The 22,158-nt window shown below is 39.9% G+C and overlaps 1 protein-coding gene across 5 annotated transcripts; it reads right to left on the reverse strand.

Annotated features, from left to right (window-relative positions):
• Positions 1 to 10,430: 10,430 nt before the first annotated feature.
• Positions 10,431 to 19,109, reverse strand: LOC108021918 (B9 domain-containing protein 2). Of its 5 annotated transcripts, none has more exons than XR_007765221.1 (4): positions 18,880 to 19,109; positions 18,471 to 18,822; positions 14,391 to 15,134; positions 10,431 to 11,018 (listed from the first exon to the last, which is right to left on the reverse strand). XR_007765221.1 is itself a non-coding variant. In XM_017090745.3 (3 exons), exons 1-3 carry the CDS (start codon positions 18,965 to 18,967, stop codon positions 15,041 to 15,043), a joined length of 534 nt encoding a protein of 177 aa, XP_016946234.1. In that variant the 5' UTR covers positions 18,968 to 19,109; the 3' UTR covers positions 14,345 to 15,040. The 5 variants fall into 5 exon arrangements, 1 of the variants encoding a protein (XP_016946234.1); XR_007765220.1 differs by having other exon boundaries at positions 10,431 to 11,036; XR_006367496.2 differs by lacking the exon at positions 10,431 to 11,018 and adding an exon at positions 13,731 to 14,318.
• Positions 19,110 to 22,158: the final 3,049 nt, after the last annotated feature.

The following is a 22,158-nucleotide window of genomic DNA, read 5'->3' on the forward strand; positions in this document are numbered from 1 at the left end:
AATGTTTTACTAATACTATATTTCTACGCTTGGCCACATTTTCCATTGTTTTGCCGTATACTGCATTATTCATTAACTTAAAAAAATTTTTTTCAAAATCATTTTCGGCTAGTTTTCTTTGATCAGTGTTTAAATCAATATAGGGCTTTAACCAGCATGATTGTGTAAAAGACAAAACCCTATGTATTTTTTTTACAATTAAACCATGCTGTATACAAAGTTGAAGCTGTTTTAAGTGGATAATGTATTCGCTTTTATTCGATAAATCAGCTATAAGTTTTTGCTGCTTACCTCCTGGAGGAACTTTGTTTTCTGGACAGAAAGGCAAGTAGTTATGCGAGTCATGCCGATCAGTAGGATATTCTAAATCCACTTCTAATATATATCCTACATTTTCATCAGCAGAAATATTTTTGAAATCGAAAGATTCTAATTGATCATTACCTAAAAATTTAAATCCTGAAAGCGGTAAGGGTTGACTCATTGCCCAACCATATAAATTATTTGCATCAATATAGCTCAGGTAGTTATTTGGTTTACTTGAATCGAAGTTAGTTATATATTTATTATTAGCTATAGAAATACTTTGGGTACATTGAGTTAACCCACCCCTTATCGCTCTTTTAAAAAGTTGTACATGTCTCCGTCACTAATAAGTTCTAAATTTACATTAGTATACTTGAGCATAGCATCCCAAGATATTGACGGTGCTGTAACATAGTTAATAGGGTCAAGCTTATAAATTTTCTGACAAATTTTTCTACAATTTTCAGTTTTATATAATCTTTTATAGTGTTACAGTTGAAAGTTTTCCAAACCTTTTGTGCAAAATTGTAATCATCTATACAACAATTTTCTTCGCTGAGAGAATTGTAAAAACTATCAATGTCAGGAAGCTGGATATCCTCAAATTTTTCAAAACTATCTAAATAGTCGTAAGGGAAAACACCCTTCCTACGCATTTGCTTAAATTTTTCTCCCTGAAATTTAGTACTTAGAGTTTTAAAATCTTTGTCCTCCATGTAGCTTGATAATTTTTCTAAACTAGAATTTAAAAATCTAATCGAATCGATATATCTTATTTTATATCTATTTGATGCATTTATTTTAATTGTCTGCGTTAGCGCTATATAAAGCTCTTTATTACAGGGTATAGGGCTTAAGTCTCCTTCTAATTCAGTAATGAATAAATGTATGTCATATTTAGATAAGTTATGAAATACTACAGGAAAGAAGGGATCACTTAATTTGTACTTTGGCTTACAATTTTTATGAATGGGACCCATGTATTTTCCAGAAAATTGATCAAAATATTTGTCCAGATCGTCAGCGTTTATTTCCTTTTCACAGGCACAGCAATTTCCTTCCTGTTCATGGATTGTGCTAGCAATCGGGTTTTTGGGGGTCGACCAGTACATGTAAAACAAGCTCGAAGTTTTTTCCTTTAGTGATTTGCAGAATTTTTGTATGCAGTCAGCGCCTATAAAAATATACAAAATTTGAATTAGTTTTTAAAATACTAAGAAATTAATTATTTATTGTTTTTACATACCTTCATATGTCCACAATTCGTTAAGATCCGGATTATATTTATGTGCTATATAAAATGATACGGCACATGCAGTATGCTTCTGCACTTTTGTTGTTGACGATGTTGAAGACGAATTTAGGCATGTTCTATAGTTTTCAAGAACAGCCTCAATATCGGCATATATCACCACCGGAGGAGATAATTTTTTATGAAAGCCCTTGAATGAAGTTGTAGTGTTTGGTTCAGGGTAAAACGAGGCCACTTTTCCGCATTCAAGTTTGTTGTGGGTAGTATTATTAACTGTGAAAAACTGTAGACAGTTATCACAAAAATATCCTCCTGATTTTGCCTTGGAATGCTGTGAGTAGCATAATCTTTTTACACTTGTAATGTAAGCGTAATGCATACTGTCCTGGTTTACGTTATTTATTCCCAATATATTGATGTGGTTGGTTTGAATACATTTGGTTCTAAACGTTGGGCCGATAATTTTATCACCATCAGCGTCGATCTCATAAACATTTATACTGAAGTCTTTATTATTTTTCTCGAAATGGATAATCCCTTTATTCGTTATTGGAAACTCGATTCCTGAAAAATCCAATCTTATTCCGTCATATACAATTATTTCATTATTAATATTAATGTGGTAAGTTGTGGGCTTTGTCATTTTCTCTCGTGAATACTTTTTTTGCTTTGCTGTTATAAAGGTAGCACTCTCATGAGTTTTGTTAGCTATGAATGCCAGTATGCACCATTTGAAACAAAATACGTCAGTATTCTGTACGTTTATAAGTGCATTTCGGGCTCTTATATTCTTCGGGGCCTGAATGTATCCGCTAGCAGGAATGTTTTCTAGCTTTATTATAGTAATTTCAAAATAATTGAAATTTTTTATTGCCCAACCAGAGTCTTTTTCTTGAAACTCACTGCTCGATGCTAGTAAGCTATCTACTGCCATATTAAGTTCATCGATAATCCTTTCATTTTGGTATACAGATTTATAAGATGTCCCAAAATGTTTTGTTGTTTCAACAGTAACTCCTTCGTCTGTTTGTTTAATATAGGTACCATAAACTCTTAGGTTGAATTTAATGGCTCTATATTCTATCATGCAATGCTTTATAATTTCAATTATATTTTTTTGGCAAAGCTGATAAAAATCTTTTAAATCAATAGTGTTTTGGACTGTACTATTGATTCGATATGATTTAACAGGAAAAACAGTTTGAGAGTTAAGAAGAATTATGTTTTCATTATTTTTTACTTCTCTGGCTGATGCATTTTTATGCTTATCGGTCAATATATGTTGACGTTCCCTTGATGCAAGATATTTATCACCACAAGTAGGACATAAAAGTTCTAATTTTAAATCATTTGTATTTTCGCTAATCTTAGCTTTTTTTCCTTGTTTGAGTACTTCCTTACCCTCATCCATTCTCATCCGTTTGAGAGCATTTGATGATGTTGTGGGATGATCGTCCAAATTATTTTGCCTTCTGTTTTGTGGTTGCCGTTTTTCAGCATTCATTAAAACATTGAAGGCATTTATAGGTCCATTACAATTTTGATAGTGCTCGTCAAATTCATAATTATGAACTAAGGTAGAGCATAAGTCACACCTTATTTTTGATTTACACATTAAAACCTCGAAGGCATTCCGAGGCTTTGAGCACTGAGCATAATGAGTTTCAAACTCACTCATCTCCACATTTTTGGTGCACAAATCACAAGCAACGAATGACTCCATTTTTAGGGTTTTGGTTTTAATATTTTTATTCAAAAAATATATTGTTATATGTTGTAATGTTGTTAACAATTTTCACCCACGCGTTATAAAGGTAAAAACCACGATAATGTTGTTACCAATTTTCACCCACTCGTTTAAAAGGTAAAAAGCACGATTAGAATTGTTAGGCGCGATTGCAAGGACCGATGTGGATCTAATTATTTTAGAATACAGTACTGAGGCATTTGAAGAACTGATCCTGAGCAATTTGAGTGGTGTCATTTTTATAGTCCAGAATGTTCACTTAACAGGTTGACATCTACAGGGAGTGCATACAGGTATGTTGTACTCCTAGAACCAATCCGATTGGTTCTCGAACAAAAGGAGCAGCCCAATACCCCAGTAGAATGGTTATTAGAAGGAAAACGAACACAAGGATTGATAACAAGTTACCGGGGGTGAACGTGGTGTAGGAGGGGTCTGGATGTAGGTAAATATCGAAGGTGTGCAACTTCGACATAGGTTAAGGAAAGGCAATCTCTGTGTAAGCAAGATATGAATAAATGGTCAGTTAAAGTCGGGCCAGCATTGGCATAAGATGTCGCGATGCAGCCATTCGAATTTCCTAAGCCTTAAGCTAAGAGTAGCTATTAAAAGCGGTTGCGGAGGTTTTTTAGGCGGTTTTAAATGTGTTTTGTATGAGTTGTTTTTAATTGCAAGCGTATACTCATCCCAGAATCAGTGTGTTTGGTATTCCACGGAACCCTCCCTTTTTATTGCATTTCAAATATTGTGACCCCTCGTTATCTTCTGAGAATGAGCAGGAGAAAGTGAACGTGCGTACCCACGAACCCGAATCTCACCCCTACCCTCGAGTCCTTGCTCATGACTGCTTGTGCGCGAAGGTGTGAAATTTTAATTTTGTGAGTTTTTTTCAAAATGTGCAGTTTTTATTTTAGAACAGAGAAAATTATACCATTGGAAAGGGCTTGAAAAATGCTTTCCAATGACACCAAATTTTTTTTTTTTTTTTTTTTTAGTGAGGGGGTATACTATTTACGGTAGCGGAGGTCATCGTCGTTTTTTGCCTTTTTCAGTCGAGTAGTGGGAATATACGGGAGGAGGCAGAATTTGAAATTCGGTACAATTTTCCGCTTCAGTGCACCGTTTTAAGAAATTCTTAAAACTAAACTTCTTATCCTGCACATAAATTTTATTGGGTGGCCTTTAGATATAAACCCTGAAAAGTGTTCCCAATAAGAAATTTAAAACATAAACCTTAAAGTGATTCCACTAGCTGACTTTTCTATACACACCCGTCTAACTTTATCGTAGACAAAAACAATTTCGATATCCTCAGCCCTAAAAAGTGATCCTATAAGTCTTATACAACTTTAACATTAAAGTGATTCTTCAGCTCATTTTTCCTAGACACACTCCTCAAAAGGAATCGTATAACATATAAGAAAAACTAGAGTATAAGACCGCAGCGGCGGTCATCGCAGCGGCAGTCTCGGCAGCGACCAAACCTCCGCTGCGAAAACCGCCGCTCCCGTATATTCCCACTACTCGACTGAAAAAGGCAAAAAACGACGATGACCTCCGCTACCGTAAATAGTATACCCCCTCACTAAAAAAAAAAAAAAAAAAATTTTGTGTCATTGGAAAGCATTTTTCAAGCCCTTTCCAATGGTATAATTTTCTCTGTTCTAAAATAAAAACTGCACATTTTGAAAAAAACTCACAAAATTAAAATTTCACACCTTCGCGCACAAGCAGTCATGAGCAAGGACTCGAGGGTAGGGGTGAGATTCGGGTTCGTGGGTACGCACGTTCACTTTCTCCTGCTCATTCTCAGAAGATAACGAGGGGTCACAATATTTGAAATGCAATACAAAGGGAGGGTTCCGTGGAGTGCGAAAAGTGGTGCAGTCGAGTGACTGGTGCCAAGTGACCCAGGAAGGAGTTTACCTAGACGACCTCGAGGAGAGTGTGCCGGCCCAGGACCAGCGGCGGAGCACCCGGAGTCACGCGTGTGTGTGTGCGTGAGAGCGAGACGGGTAATTGAGTGGAGTGAACAGCATTTTGGCCAGCGAGAGTTCCGTGCAATGAGAAATTTCTCGAAGGCCTCGATGCGGCTTCGCCCAGAGTAGGCTAGAATTTATAAACCATGACCTAACCTAACCCGTTAGCCTGGGAGCACTGAGAAAAACATGAACCAAGAAATAAAAATGCTCTAATAAATATAAAATATTTCTCGCCTGAGTTCTTCCCTAGGGAAAAGTTGTCCCCATAATCGATCCCCTCTCTCTCGGCCTTCTCGTAGCGAATGCTATTAGTCAAGCCCAAATGCGCGTTACCGCTGACCCTTTTCACTCTGCTACAGACACCGACTAAACTATTTCTCTCCCTCCGTACCCCGGTGGCTGGCACTTTACATCTCACGCCAGCAAACCGATTTTCGTCCTAGACCTTTTTGTCCCATATCCTTACAAATATTTTCGGTAAAGAGACCTTAGCGGGACTGAGTATATCCCAGCATACGAGAGGAATACAAAAATTTCTAGGGCAGAAAACAGGGAAATATTTATATATATCTAAAATATACCAGCGCCTCGAACATAACCTCAAAGAAAAAGAAAAAATTTGAATTTAAGCAGAGCTTCATGGTACATTCGGGAGAACTTTTACAAAAGTATACCCACACACAGCGAGAAATTTATAACGTACGCAGACACACATACATTTATTTCTAAGCAGAGCAACGTACATAACCTAAAATCAGAGATTCTTTGTTCCAAGATCACGTGGCCAGCAAATCAGGTGAGGACGAAACACATACAGGCAGATAATCGGGAAGAGAGAGAGCGAGAGCCCTCTAAGCTAGCCAACTCAGGTCACGAGATTTTCGAAAGCACGAGGTAGGGAAAAGCTAACGTATACTCCCCACAGCGCAGCCATTTTGTTTTTCGTTTTTCACTCTCATCGTCGTCCCTCTCATTGGAATTGGAATTGGCCAAATTCGAAGGATTGACGGGAGTGTCAAATATCGCTGAGCGTACGATCACGATGCGGGATGAATGCCCATCAAACAGAGGTATTTTCCTAAGAATCTCGCGATGCAGAGGATGATGAGCCGATCGACGAACTGCTACGCAACGACTGTATAGAGCCTTCACGGAGAGATGCGACTATGTGTAGATTTTCGACAACTAAATGCCCATTCTATTCCAGATGCATACCCGCTGCCAAGGATAACACACATCTTGGAGCGTCTGCGCCATGCCAAGTACATATCGACGCTCGATTTGAAGAGCGGATATTGGCCAATTCCTGTAGCCGAGTCCAGCCGCGAGTGCACAGCATTTACAGTCCCCGGGAGGGGCTTGTACCACTGGAAAGTGATGCCGTTTGGCCTCCACTCAGCACCAGCCACATTCCAGCGGGCGCTCGACAGCGTCATAGGACCGGACATGGAGCTCAACGCGTTTGCGTATTTGGATGACATCATCATCATCGGCCGCACTCTGGAGGAGCATTTGCAGCATCTACAAGAAGTATTCCGACGGCTAAGGCGAAGAAATGCAGTTTCTTTAAGCGCAGCCTGGTGTATTTGGGACACGTCATCAGCGAGGAGGGAATTCACACGGATCCCGACAAGATTTCGGCAGTATGGCAACTGAGTCCGCCCACCACATGCAAGGAGTTGAGGAGATGTCTAGGGATCGCGTCATGGTACAGGAGATTTGTACCCAACTTTGCCAGCGTAGTGCAGCCCATGTCTTTGCTTCTCAAGAAAGGAAAGAAATGGCAATGGGAGCAGGAGCAGCAAGATGCGTTCGAGGAACTTAAAAGAAGACTCACGGAGGCGCCGGTTCTCGCCTGCCCCGACTTCAACGAGAAGTTCGTGTTGCAAACAGACGCCAGCGACATCGGCCTGGGAGCAGTTTTAACGCAGAAAATCCAGGGAGAAGAACGAGTCATCGCATTCGCCAGCAGACGCCTCATTGCCGCCGAGGAGAACTACTCTTCCACAGAAAATGAGTGTCTGGCTATCATATGGGCCATCAGGAAACTCAGATTATACTTGGAAAGTTATCGATTTGAGGCTGTACCACCGCCGGCTGTATAGCGCGCTGGGCGTTGGAACTGCCGGGATGCACATGGTACCAGCGGATGCTGAAACTTGTTCAGGACAGGCCTGAAGAGAACCCGGACTACGCGTACGAGAACCAACAGCTATATCGGCATATCGGATCCCGACCTGATGACGAAAACTCCGTGCCCTGGAAACTGTGCGTGGCCAAGGAACACCGACGGCGAGAACTGTCGGAATGCCATGACCAGCCCACGGCAGAACATCTCGGAATCAGGAAGACAACCACCCGGATCACCCAGAGATATTACTGGCCAGGTCTTTTCCGCGATATTGCCAGGTATGTCCGCCGTTCGATACTGTCTGCGCCGATTTTATTGGGCCCCTTCCGCGATCCAAGAGTGGAAATACCATGCTGCTTATATTCTTCGACGCCTTCTCGAAATGGGTTGAGTTGGTCCCCTTGAGAAAAGCTACTTCGGCGCATCTCGAAAAATCCTTTCGGGACAGGATTTTGAATCACTTTGGTATTCTCGGAATATTTGTCTGCGATAATGGGACACAATTTACGAGTCGTTCATTCAAAGCCTTCTACAAGCAGGCGGGAATGGAGATCCAACATACAGCACCTTATACTCCGCAGCAGAACCCGACAGAAAGGGCCAATCGCACCATTAAAACGATGGTCGCCCAGTATATCGAGGACAAGCAGACGACGTGGGACGAACTTCTGCCCGAACTGAATCTGGCAATTAATAGCAGCATCTCAGACCCAAAGCGAAAGCGGAATTTGCTACGGGACATTTTCAAGGTAGTACAGGAAAACACTCAGAGAGCTTCGTTGGAGTAGCGGAAGCATTACGATCTCATGCGACGTGCGTGGACCGACCATAGGATCGCTGGTCTTCGTAAAACAGCATCATTTGTCCAGGGCAGCGGATAACTTTACCGCTAAGCTAGCACCCAAGTACGAGGGCCCGTACAAAGTAATTAAGTAAGTAAGTAACGCAGAACGGCATCCCTTAGAGATTTGAAGGAAGCAGTCAACGACCCAGAAACCCAGAATCTGGTACCCAGACGACTGGACGACAACGAAGACATTCAGATGGCGGAGCAAGTTTAGCGATCGTTTGATGCTAAAAACCCGTAGCAGAGGAACAGCAACAGCAGAGATACAGAAACCAAGGAATACCCGCATCAAGACGGAAGCAACGGAGAAGCATACACGAAGAAATGTACACATCAAGACGAGAGCAGCAGAGATACAGAAACCAACGATACCCGCATCAAGGCGGATGCAGCGGAGAAGCCAGCACGAAAAAATGTACACATCAAGACGAGAGCAGCAGAGATACAGAAAGCAAGGATACCCGCATCAAGGCGGATGCAGCGGAGAAGCCAGCACGAAAAAATGTACACATCAAGACGAGAGCAGCAGAGAAGCATCCAAGGATACCCGCAGACGGCGGAAGCAACGGAGAAGCATACACGAAGAAATGTACACATTTAGACGAGAACAGCAGAGATACAGAAACCAATGATACCCACATCAAGGCGGAAGCAACGGAGAAGCCAGCACGAAGAAATGTACACATCAAGACGAGAGCAGCAGAGAAGCATCCAAGGATACCCGCAGACGGCGGAAGCATACACGAAGATAGTAGCGCAGCAGCAGCTTCAGAAGTCCGTTCGAAGACGGCACAATAGCAACCAACTTGCCACAAACAAGCGGGCGAGTGACGCTCGATCTGGCCGAGGCGAAAGCCAATCAAGAACACTGCGACAGGAGCCAATGTTTGAGTCAGTGGGGCCTCTTGCTGGAGGGTGCGCCTTTCAACGTTCCACTTCCCTAGTGGGAACTCAACGCTCGCCGCACCGTTACTACGCGAATTCGCAGCGGCCGGGCATCTACTGTTATTGCTGCTGGCATTTGTGTGGAGTTATTAAACTCTTTACAGGGGTCGGAATACTACTAAAATCTAAAAACTACTTATTTTTTAATTTAAAACATCGATGAAACATCGATAAAGCATCGATCTTTTTCGCAAAAAACAAAGAAACAAATCAAAAACAACATGTCCGTGAATATCGATGTTTTTCCACCTCTATCAGACACACTATATTCAGATAAATGATGCAAAAAGGAGATGGAGATATACAAGCAGCAACGCGCTATTTTAGGGCTCTACCTACCGGCTATGTTATGTGGGTGGCAGAAAGATTAAGCGTTTAATCCGGCATTGGCCGCCTGTAACTGGCTGCGGCTCCACTTTAACCCATAACTTACCATCAATTAGCGGGCATATTAAACATTTACTATCTAACACATGTAGGCCGCATATATTATGAAGGTGTATTTCGCAGCCATAAATAACATTGTAAAAGGAATTGTGCCAATTCAACAAGTACACAAAGGGGAATAATTTAAAAATAGCATTAGCTCTGTCTGGTTTCTGTGAGATTGAGAGGCTCTAAGAGTCTCGAATATCAAACAAATCGATTATAGAAAGCGTATCAATGGCACCCTTATTAATGCCTCAATTCCAACTTTATTGTGCGATATTGCATTGGATTATTTATGATTATTATTTATAAGCTAAAAAGCGTAAGTATGGGCGTGGCATTTCAGTTAGAATTTTGTTTCCAACATAAAAACGCTTCAGATTTTCACAGATTGTTGGCGTTACATTGAGCGTGGCACGCCGTTGAAACAAACTTGCGCTACGCAAAAAGCCCAGGAATCTGCATGACAGGTCTCACTGTTTTAGCTCTTATAGTTTCCGAGATCTCAGCGCTCATACGGACAGACAGACAAACGGACAGACGGACATGGCTAGATCGAATCGGGTAGAGATCCTGTTCAGTAAAATATATCCCTTATGGGTTCGGAAACGCTTCCTCCTGTCACAAACTTTCCGACAAATCTAGTATACCATTTTACTCTACGGGTATAATTATATAAAATTTGGTTATTAAAAAAAAATGTTTTGGGCAGAACACGAACCTCGAACCCAAAAATGAAAGGTGTCGGGAGTCAACACTTGTACTCCAGAGCCATGCCTGGATGGTTTCAGTTTGTGTCAAAATGTTTTTTATTTTAAACATATAGTTTTTGTACTATTTATACTATTTTGAAGCAGCAAATTCCCCTAACTTTTGCTCAAAAATTAGCCATATTTTAGGCTATTGGGGACCTAAAATTTTTCGTGGAATCTTTGGGTTATACCTAGCTCCAGGTAAATACCTGAATTTTATTTATTTTTTGATTATTTTTTTTATAAAAATATTTTTTTGTTGTGTTATTCTAATCTATTAATTTGGTAAGCTTTTTAACGGATATGTGCACTTCTTTTAAGGTCGAAGAAAAAACGTTATCTTTTATTATTTTATTCTGCATGTAGTAAAACATAACAGATTTGCTTAGAGAAAGGGCCTCCGCTAATGTCGATCTGCCATTCCAAACTGTTGACCTTGAACGAGGCAAGGCTTCTTTAGTTAAGTATGTTACAACCTCGTGGTACTCTTAGCCTACGCTAATGAAATTTCCTTGACAGCTGAGGATCCTTTGGCTTCATAAACAACTTGGACTGGCGTTTGCATATCATGACCGTTCTCCGGGTTGTGCTCTTGCATGGGGGTTCGTTGCTATCCACATTTATCTCCTCTAACAGATATTTTGCCTTAAAAATATGTGTTAAATTGTAAATCATAAGATCAATTTTATTCACAATTACATTAAGTGTTATGCCGTTGCACTGCTCCATGCAATGTAAAATAGTATCATCTCCCTTCTGACAGATTTGAACGATCAGACCTAGCCGGATCGCCGGGCTTTGGTAGCACTAGGTGAATGTTTATTTGAATATGCTGCCAATACTCTTGCTCAGCTGGGAAGACTTCTTAAACTTGCAGATGCTTCTAATTTGGCTGCAGGTGGCAGACTGACAATAGAATCTTTCGTACATGTCGTAGATGTAGTGTGTTGGTCATGATAGAAAATTCGCTTCGTATTCTCCCACGTAATCTGGCCATTTACAGATCGCAGGAGCAGTAGCAACATTTATAAACATTTGATGGTGGCATCGGTAGACGCATTCAAGTGTTGAGCATCCGTCTGGCATTCCAGTGAAACAAATAAAGGTCACAGTAGCGGAAGCATTACGATCTCATGCGACGTGCGTGGACCGACCATAGGATCGCTGGTCTTCGTAAAACAGCATCATTTGTCCAGGGCAGCGGATAACTTTACCGCTAAGCTAGCACCCAAGTACGAGGGCCCGTACAAAGTAATTAAGTAAGTAAGTAACGCAGAACGGCATCCCTTAGAGATTTGAAGGAAGCAGTCAACGACCCAGAAACCCAGAATCTGGTACCCAGACGACTGGACGACAACGAAGACATTCAGATGGCGGAGCAAGTTTAGCGATCGTTTGATGCTAAAAACCCGTAGCAGAGGAACAGCAACAGCAGAGATACAGAAACCAAGGAATACCCGCATCAAGACGGAAGCAACGGAGAAGCATACACGAAGAAATGTACACATCAAGACGAGAGCAGCAGAGATACAGAAACCAACGATACCCGCATCAAGGCGGATGCAGCGGAGAAGCCAGCACGAAAAAATGTACACATCAAGACGAGAGCAGCAGAGATACAGAAAGCAAGGATACCCGCATCAAGGCGGATGCAGCGGAGAAGCCAGCACGAAAAAATGTACACATCAAGACGAGAGCAGCAGAGAAGCATCCAAGGATACCCGCAGACGGCGGAAGCAACGGAGAAGCATACACGAAGAAATGTACACATTTAGACGAGAACAGCAGAGATACAGAAACCAATGATACCCACATCAAGGCGGAAGCAACGGAGAAGCCAGCACGAAGAAATGTACACATCAAGACGAGAGCAGCAGAGAAGCATCCAAGGATACCCGCAGACGGCGGAAGCATACACGAAGATAGTAGCGCAGCAGCAGCTTCAGAAGTCCGTTCGAAGACGGCACAATAGCAACCAACTTGCCACAAACAAGCGGGCGAGTGACGCTCGATCTGGCCGAGGCGAAAGCCAATCAAGAACACTGCGACAGGAGCCAATGTTTGAGTCAGTGGGGCCTCTTGCTGGAGGGTGCGCCTTTCAACGTTCCACTTCCCTAGTGGGAACTCAACGCTCGCCGCACCGTTACTACGCGAATTCGCAGCGGCCGGGCATCTACTGTTATTGCTGCTGGCATTTGTGTGGAGTTATTAAACTCTTTACAGGGGTCGGAATACTACTAAAATCTAAAAACTACTTATTTTTTAATTTAAAACATCGATGAAACATCGATAAAGCATCGATCTTTTTCGCAAAAAACAAAGAAACAAATCAAAAACAACATGTCCGTGAATATCGATGTTTTTCCACCTCTATCAGACACACTATATTCAGATAAATGATGCAAAAAGGAGATGGAGATATACAAGCAGCAACGCGCTATTTTAGGGCTCTACCTACCGGCTATGTTATGTGGGTGGCAGAAAGATTAAGCGTTTAATCCGGCATTGGCCGCCTGTAACTGGCTGCGGCTCCACTTTAACCCATAACTTACCATCAATTAGCGGGCATATTAAACATTTACTATCTAACACATGTAGGCCGCATATATTATGAAGGTGTATTTCGCAGCCATAAATAACATTGTAAAAGGAATTGTGCCAATTCAACAAGTACACAAAGGGGAATAATTTAAAAATAGCATTAGCTCTGTCTGGTTTCTGTGAGATTGAGAGGCTCTAAGAGTCTCGAATATCAAACAAATCGATTATAGAAAGCGTATCAATGGCACCCTTATTAATGCCTCAATTCCAACTTTATTGTGCGATATTGCATTGGATTATTTATGATTATTATTTATAAGCTAAAAAGCGTAAGTATGGGCGTGGCATTTCAGTTAGAATTTTGTTTCCAACATAAAAACGCTTCAGATTTTCACAGATTGTTGGCGTTACATTGAGCGTGGCACGCCGTTGAAACAAACTTGCGCTACGCAAAAAGCCCAGGAATCTGCATGACAGGTCTCACTGTTTTAGCTCTTATAGTTTCCGAGATCTCAGCGCTCATACGGACAGACAGACAAACGGACAGACGGACATGGCTAGATCGAATCGGGTAGAGATCCTGTTCAGTAAAATATATCCCTTATGGGTTCGGAAACGCTTCCTCCTGTCACAAACTTTCCGACAAATCTAGTATACCATTTTACTCTACGGGTATAATTATATAAAATTTGGTTATTAAAAAAAAATGTTTTGGGCAGAACACGAACCTCGAACCCAAAAATGAAAGGTGTCGGGAGTCAACACTTGTACTCCAGAGCCATGCCTGGATGGTTTCAGTTTGTGTCAAAATGTTTTTTATTTTAAACATATAGTTTTTGTACTATTTATACTATTTTGAAGCAGCAAATTCCCCTAACTTTTGCTCAAAAATTAGCCATATTTTAGGCTATTGGGGACCTAAAATTTTTCGTGGAATCTTTGGGTTATACCTAGCTCCAGGTAAATACCTGAATTTTATTTATTTTTTGATTATTTTTTTTATAAAAATATTTTTTTGTTGTGTTATTCTAATCTATTAATTTGGTAAGCTTTTTAACGGATATGTGCACTTCTTTTAAGGTCGAAGAAAAAACGTTATCTTTTATTATTTTATTCTGCATGTAGTAAAACATAACAGATTTGCTTAGAGAAAGGGCCTCCGCTAATGTCGATCTGCCATTCCAAACTGTTGACCTTGAACGAGGCAAGGCTTCTTTAGTTAAGTATGTTACAACCTCGTGGTACTCTTAGCCTACGCTAATGAAATTTCCTTGACAGCTGAGGATCCTTTGGCTTCATAAACAACTTGGACTGGCGTTTGCATATCATGACCGTTCTCCGGGTTGTGCTCTTGCATGGGGGTTCGTTGCTATCCACATTTATCTCCTCTAACAGATATTTTGCCTTAAAAATATGTGTTAAATTGTAAATCATAAGATCAATTTTATTCACAATTACATTAAGTGTTATGCCGTTGCACTGCTCCATGCAATGTAAAATAGTATCATCTCCCTTCTGACAGATTTGAACGATCAGACCTAGCCGGATCGCCGGGCTTTGGTAGCACTAGGTGAATGTTTATTTGAATATGCTGCCAATACTCTTGCTCAGCTGGGAAGACTTCTTAAACTTGCAGATGCTTCTAATTTGGCTGCAGGTGGCAGACTGACAATAGAATCTTTCGTACATGTCGTAGATGTAGTGTGTTGGTCATGATAGAAAATTCGCTTCGTATTCTCCCACGTAATCTGGCCATTTACAGATCGCAGGAGCAGTAGCAACATTTATAAACATTTGATGGTGGCATCGGTAGACGCATTCAAGTGTTGAGCATCCGTCTGGCATTCCAGTGAAACAAATAAAGGTCACTATATCCTTAGGCATCCGTTTTAGGCGAGGAGGAAACCTATATGCTGGTCGCGTACAATAATGAGCTGATAAATTTGACCGTTTCGTTGCTGGTAAAAACAGTAGTGGTAAAAGATTTCCTGCTAGTGGGCGGGGTCAGTGATGTTACATTATTGAACTTAAACGAATTTTCAATTTTAAATGAATATGTGTGGTATGTGGTTCACCACAGCATGGTAAAAATAGCAATGCTTTCATTCCTACTTGAACTCTAAACCGTATTTTTCAAATTTCCGAAAAATTAAGTTTAATTGAACAATAACCTTTCCAGAACTCTGGGTTTCCATCTTGTAACTGAAAGAAAAATTAGAGAAAAAAGCAATCATTACTCAGCTAAAGGGGGGGAAAAAAAGAAAGGTGGAAAAGCAGAAAAGTGAAATTACGAAGCGCCACCTACCCGCTATATGCATAAATATCTATATAATATCTTATAAATAACTTTAGAATTTTTCTTGTATATGTTATTTACAGTTACATCTTGAGTCTAGCGTTTAAATAAATAAACACGTGTTTCAGGATTCTGCCGAAAATAAGGTATTTTTTAGCAATATTTTAAAATTTGCAAGAACCAAACACAAATTTTTAATAAAATGTTTTAAAATAATTATCTTTTGTTGTAGTTATTCTATTGACTTCATTTCTTTATGTATTAAATCCTCTCAATAATGTCAATAACTTTTTAGTTTCTTAAAAATAAAAACAAATTAAATAAGGTCTTGCCGCACAAAAAAAAGGTTTTTATTTTACATGTTGGAGACGTTTTTTAGTTTTATGATTTTGAATAGTTTCTAACAAAACTTTAGATTTCTACTATGAACGCACGATGCACCCAGTAAAACTTATCGCTCTCTCTTACTGGAAGCCTTTGACGATAAGCATCTTAAAAGAGTGCGTGAGAGAAACTGTTAGGTGACACAGCAGCACAAACCATATAAACTTAAAACAAGAGTGAGCAAGAAGCACTACCTGCTGCTTATATATATAAAAAAATTAAACAGACTTTCACACTAAATGGAAATCTCTTTAAAGAAATGCAATTTAAAATATTACTTTTTTATTTTTCTTATAAATTGTTATGCTTCAGTTACTATTAAATAAATAAAAACTAATTAATTTTTAGAAATTCATTAATACCAAGAAGGGAAGTTAACTCCGGCAGGCCGAAGTTTCTATACCCTTGCAGTTATAAGAAATAATCTACTTTAGTAGTACCATGTGAAATTTTTAAGAATTGTTGCTGACTTCAGTGATATCAAAAAAAAAATTTTTTTTCAGACCAATTTTTTGACATCTATATGTTGTTCTTAAAAATATAAAAAATTATATTCCCAATATTATTTTTTTTCTCCGAAAGTTCCTATAGGAGCTTTAAGATATAGTTGTCCGATCCGGCTGGTTCCGACTTATATACTACCTGCAATAGAAAGAAGACTTTTGGGAAAGTTTCAGCCCGATAGCTTTAAAACTGAGAGACTAGTTCGCGTAGAAAGGGACGGACATGGCTAGATCGACTCGTCTTGTGACGCTGATCTGATCTGATATATATACTTTATGGGGTCGGAAACGTCTCCTTCACTGCGTTGCAAACTTCTGACTGAAATTATTATACCCTCTGCAAGGGTATAAAAACACCATTTGATGGTTGAACACAATTTAACTATTATATTGATAAATATACACAATCAATTTTTGTGCACATCAAAATATTTAAACCTCGAAAGGAAGCTATCTTTAGTTCATAAAGTAGACCTAAAATAAAATAAAGGTTTAGCTACGATTTTATGTTCTGATCAAGGTTCGATTAAAAAGTTGTATGTTGCTATCTTTTGAGCTGCTAAAGTTTCAAAAATTATGCTGAAAAAAATAAAAACTCTATAGTCTAAAAAAATTAATTTCCAATATTATAAGATGTCAAAAAGCCCCAAAGTTATAATTTGTTTCATATTATTTTCCCACCAATTTTCCGATTGTTCCTATGGCAGCTATATGATATAGTCGTCCGATTTTGATAAAATTTAATTGAAAATTCAGAGCTAATTAAAAAATGTTATTTCCAAGCGTAGGAGGTTATATGTTAAAAAGCACCAAATTTAACATTTTTTTAAAATTTGTTCCCCGATAGTTCCTATGGGAGCTTGTCCGATCCGGCTGGCTCCGAGTTATGTACTACCTGCAATAGAAAGAAGACTTTTGGCAAGTTTCAGCCCGATAGTTTAAAAACTGAGAGACTAGTTTGCGTAGAAACGGACTGACAGACGGACGAACACACGGACAGACGGAAATCATTATACCCTCTGCAAGGGTATGAAAATTTTGATTATGATCTGCCAAACGGTAGAGAGCATTGCAACGTATATATTCATTTCTGACTGCATATTTACTTTTAAAGTTTTTGTTGTTTATTATTATTTATATGTTGTTTGTTCATTTAGTAACATTTTCGTTCAGTGAAAGGGTATGAGTTTAACTGCCCCTTAGTCTGTGTGATTATCATGATACGGTCCATCCTAGTCCGTTGCTCGGCTGCGCCAGTCATGGTATCTGCTTCGGTTAGTGATGGTCCAAGGGGTTCCAATCAACCGTTGGTAAATCCTCAGAGTTGATATTTAAAATCTCAAGATATTTGTTGGAATAAAATACGGGTGTACAAGCTATATATAGGTTTTTTCTCGGCAGACTAGCTAGTTTTTCCAAAATTGGTAGACTAATGTTTCTTATATTAGGCTGTTTTACATTCGAATTTTCAGGACTCTAAAAAGCGTTTTTGGACCAACTGACAAACGAAAAATTGACAAATAAAATAGAATATTACTTTTGAACAGAGCCTCCTCTATCTCCACCGGCCCCAACAGATACAATTTTTCAAATTTTAGCTTTTACACTTTCACCAGTTTTCTTTCACACCAATTTTTTTTATGGTCTTGCTATCCTTTTATTCTTTTATTTTTTACCATCTCTTTCCATTGATATATACCTCGAAACAATCGGACGATTACTATAGATTTTCATTTCTTCGGGTATATGTAGTAGTTGCATTCGCACACCCTTCTGGTGCGCTTCGTCACTACGTGGACTACCATGCACAGTGATTCTTGATCTGCATCACTAGGCGAGTCTCTAACGCCCACTAATCGCCCAAAACTGTGGTTCTGGAATTTTTTTTTTTTGCCCTTTAATGCCTATTCTAAATGACATAACGCTTAAATATGTCTGTCGCCAACATTACCAAATGTTTTAATTGGTGGGGGGTGGCGCTTTATAATAATGATTTCCTGCTTATTTATATGTCTCAATTTTGTTCCATTTAGCTGATTGTTTTTTCTGCGTCCCTTATTAAAAAACTAACATAATATGCTTATTCTGCTCTTATCTATGACCTTTTGCGTTTGACCCTCTCACAGAAAACATTAGTGCAGCGAGAGACACATCTTGAGAAATAATATTTGGTTAGGGCAAAGTGCCTGGACTTCAAGATTTTAAGCGCTACCACCACGCCTCGTAGAATTGATTAAAGATCAATGTTTATGGCTCTAAATCTATTTACAACACCACATGACTTGCACATTATTATTATATTATATTATAAGTACACTTCCTACTTTTTGTATTGCTTTTTAACAAAGGTCTCACCGTTCAGCTCCCGAGTAGATGATATCGTTCCTGCTCAGTGCAGCTCCACCGCCGCCAAACCGTTCTCGTAATGACTGCCACAGGCCTTTATGTGCTACCTTCCAGGTGCTTATATCCAGCCGATGCGTACCGGGAGTTGAAGGTATGTGTACAAAGCCGTATCCGACAGGCCAGGATTGTTGCAGTACGTTGATAGCGTGCACCTCTACCAACAGTCGTGGCCAGCCTTGAACGGAGGTAGCGTTCAGGTGTATGTCTAGGGACTGGGCGAAGTCCGCGCAGTTTTGCAGCCGGTGGCCCGCAAGGTGGCTCTGGCCCTGCGCCTCGCCCTGAACCAGACGCCAGGCGTCTCCTTCGGGGAGAAAAAGTCTTGTTCACTTGACAGAAACACTTTCGGTTTCGAACTTACCACTCTGGAGACTCCACTTGCAATATAGGTGTGGCTCGGCAAAGTGAGCTGCTTTCAATATTTGTCCAATTATGTGCACTTCCGCCATTAATTTTTACTTTTCATTCTTTATAATTTGTTAGTTTTCATTTCTCGTATGTTCTCTTGAGCGTCGGGCAGTTTGCCGTGTGTTGTTCGTTGTTTTGGTAGTTGTCTGTTGTCAAAGTAACTGAAAAACAGGGCGGGTGCTGCCAACTCAGGCGGAAAGGCAGAAATACAAGTTCTGATTTTTATACCCGTTACTCGTAGAGTAAAAGTATATACTAGATTCGTCGGAAGGTATGTGACAGGAGGAAGCGTTTCCGAACCCATAAAGGATATATGTATATTATTGAACAGGATCTCTACCCGAGTCGCTAGCCATGTCCGTCTGTCTGTCTGTCCGTATGAGCGCTGGGAACTCAGAAACTATAAGAGCTAAAACAGTCAGACCTTTCATGCAGATTCCTGGGCTTTTTGCGTAGCGCAAGTTTGTTTCAGCGGCGTGCCACGTTTCTGAAGCGTTTTTATGTTGGAAACAAAATTCAAACTGAAATGCCACGCCCACACTTACGCTTTATAGCTTATAAATAATAATCATAAATAACCCAATGCAATATCGCACAATAAAGTTGGAATTGAGGCATTAATAAGGGTGCCATTGATACGCTTTCTATAATCGATTTGTTTGATATTCGAGACTCTTAGAGCCTCTCAATCTCACAGAAACCAGACAGAGCTAATGCTATTTTTAAATTATTCCCCTTTGTGTACTTGTTGAATTGGCACAATTCCTTTTACAATGTTATTTATGGCTGCGAAATACACCTTTATAATATATGCGGCCTACATGTGTTAGATAGTAAATGTTTAATATGCCCGCTAATTGATGGTAAGTTATGGGTTAAAGTGGAGCCGCAGCCAGTTACAGGCGGCCAATGCCGGATTAAACGCTAAAATCTTTCTGCCACCCACATAACATAGCCGGAGGTAGAGCCCTAAAATAGCGCGTTGCTGCTTGTATATCTCCATCTCCGTTTTGCATCATTTATCTGAATATAGTGTGTCTGATAGAGGTGAAAAAACATCGATGTTCACGGACATGTTGTTTTTGATTTGTTTTTTTTTTTGTGTTTTTTGCGAAAAACATCGATATTTTTTGATATTTAATGCTTTCTTTTCAAAAATCTGTCCACTCTTCAGTTTCGCAGTCCGCTCGCCGAGACATGTTTTTCTGCAGAGGGTATAATGATTTCAGTCAGAAGTTTGCAACGCAGTGAAGGAGACGTTTGCGACCCCATAAAGTATATATATTCTTGATCAGCATCACTAGTCGATCTAGCCATATCCACCTTACCGTCCGTCCGTGAGTTTCTACGTAAACTACTCTCTCAGTTTTAAAGCTTTTTAAAGCGGGCTGAATCTTTCCCAAAGGTCTCTCTCTTATCAAATTCGGACGACTAAATCGTATGGCTGCCATACGAACGATCGGAAATGGGTGCGATTAATGATTTTATACCTATTCTCGTTGAGTAAAAGGGTATACTAGATTCGTCAGAAAAAAATGTATCAGGAAGAAGGAAGCGTTTCCTCTTCAGAATTATTAGCCGAGTCGATCTAGCTATGTCCGTCTTTCCGTCCGTCCGTATGAACGCTGAAATCTCGGAAGGTATAAGAGCTAGAACAATCAAACTTGGCATGCAGATTGCTGGGCTTCCTACTCTAACGCCCACAATCCGGGAAAATTGTAGCGTCTACAGTTTTTATGATATACAAATTCTTAACTAATATGTATTTGTCTCATCAATACCCATGATTGACCCACAAAAATGTGCCACGCCCACCAACCGCCAAAAACTGTGGTGGCCACAATTGACATGGTAAAAAATTTTAACTAATATACAAGTGTATGTATTTGTCTCATCAATGCCTATCGATTGATCCCAAAAAAATTGCCCACACCCTTTCTAACGCCCACAAACTGCCCAAAGCTGTGGTGGCTACAGTGTCATGCTTGATTTTTTTTTTTTGGTAAAAGTTATTTGTCGCATTAAAACCATTCGATTGACCTAAAAAAATATTTACCACGCCCACTTTAACGCCCCCAAAGGGCTTAAACGCTTAAAACTGTCTGCCGCCCCCAATACAAATACCAAAATAGCCGGTAGGTGGCGCTTTACATTTTTTTTCTTTGCTGCTTATATATTTCAATTTTCATTTTCTTCCTCAAGCTGAGTAATGGGTATCTGATAGTCAAGGCACTCGACTATAGCGTTCTTCTTTGTTTTTATATTTAAGTAACTTGTATACATAATTACATTACCTACTCTGCCTCCCTACTGCTTACTAATATACCACTGTGGTAGCTAAACGTGGTCTCAAATGTGGGCGCAGTGGCCCTATTATTGAAAATCGCCTAGTCAATATCCGTATTGCAATTGGCTGTAGACGAATCCAAATCTAGCAACTAAGACCTTTGGCATCTGCTAAAAAATCTAATATTTTCCTATAGCAAACAGAGACGGAGTGAAGGCATAAATTAAAATCTTCTAACTCTAGAGAGGATAAATTTGTAAAATTTTTAAAAAAACATTTAAACAAAGACTAAAAATTTCAAAAAGTTCGCTTCGAATGAATACTAGAATGCATTTTTTGGCCGAGCTCCATCTGGGGTAAAGCCAGGAATATCAAATACTTCGATGAAGTATGTGGAAGCCTCATCAAAGCACAAAAGTGAGAACTTAAGCATAAGCTGATTGGAACATACGAGTACATCGCTAATGTGGCAGTGCATTATTATGCATGTAGCAAGCAAGTATGTAAGCAATCGAAATGAGTATTTGGAATCTTGGCGGAACGCAATTCTCGGAGCACTTCTACTGAAGCTTAGTCCTGGATCTTAAAGGGACAAAGGTCTTTATAATTTGTTAGTTTTCATTTCTCGTATGTTCTCTTGAGCGTCGGGCAGTTTGCCGTGTGTTGTTCGTTGTTTTGGTAGTTGTCTGTTGTCAAAGTAACTGAAAAACAGGGCGGGTGCTGCCAACTCAGGCGGAAAGGCAGAAATACAAGTTCTGATTTTTATACCCGTTACTCGTAGAGTAAAAGTATATACTAGATTCGTCGGAAGGTATGTGACAGGAGGAAGCGTTTCCGAACCCATAAAGGATATATGTATATTATTGAACAGGATCTCTACCCGAGTCGCTAGCCATGTCCGGCCTACATGCGGCCTACATGTGTTAGATAGTAAATGTTTAATAT

The sequence above is a fragment of the Drosophila biarmipes genome, unplaced genomic scaffold (assembly GCF_025231255.1).
Source record: "Drosophila biarmipes strain raj3 unplaced genomic scaffold, RU_DBia_V1.1 ptg000013l, whole genome shotgun sequence".
Taxonomy (NCBI): Eukaryota; Metazoa; Arthropoda; class Insecta; order Diptera; family Drosophilidae; genus Drosophila; species Drosophila biarmipes.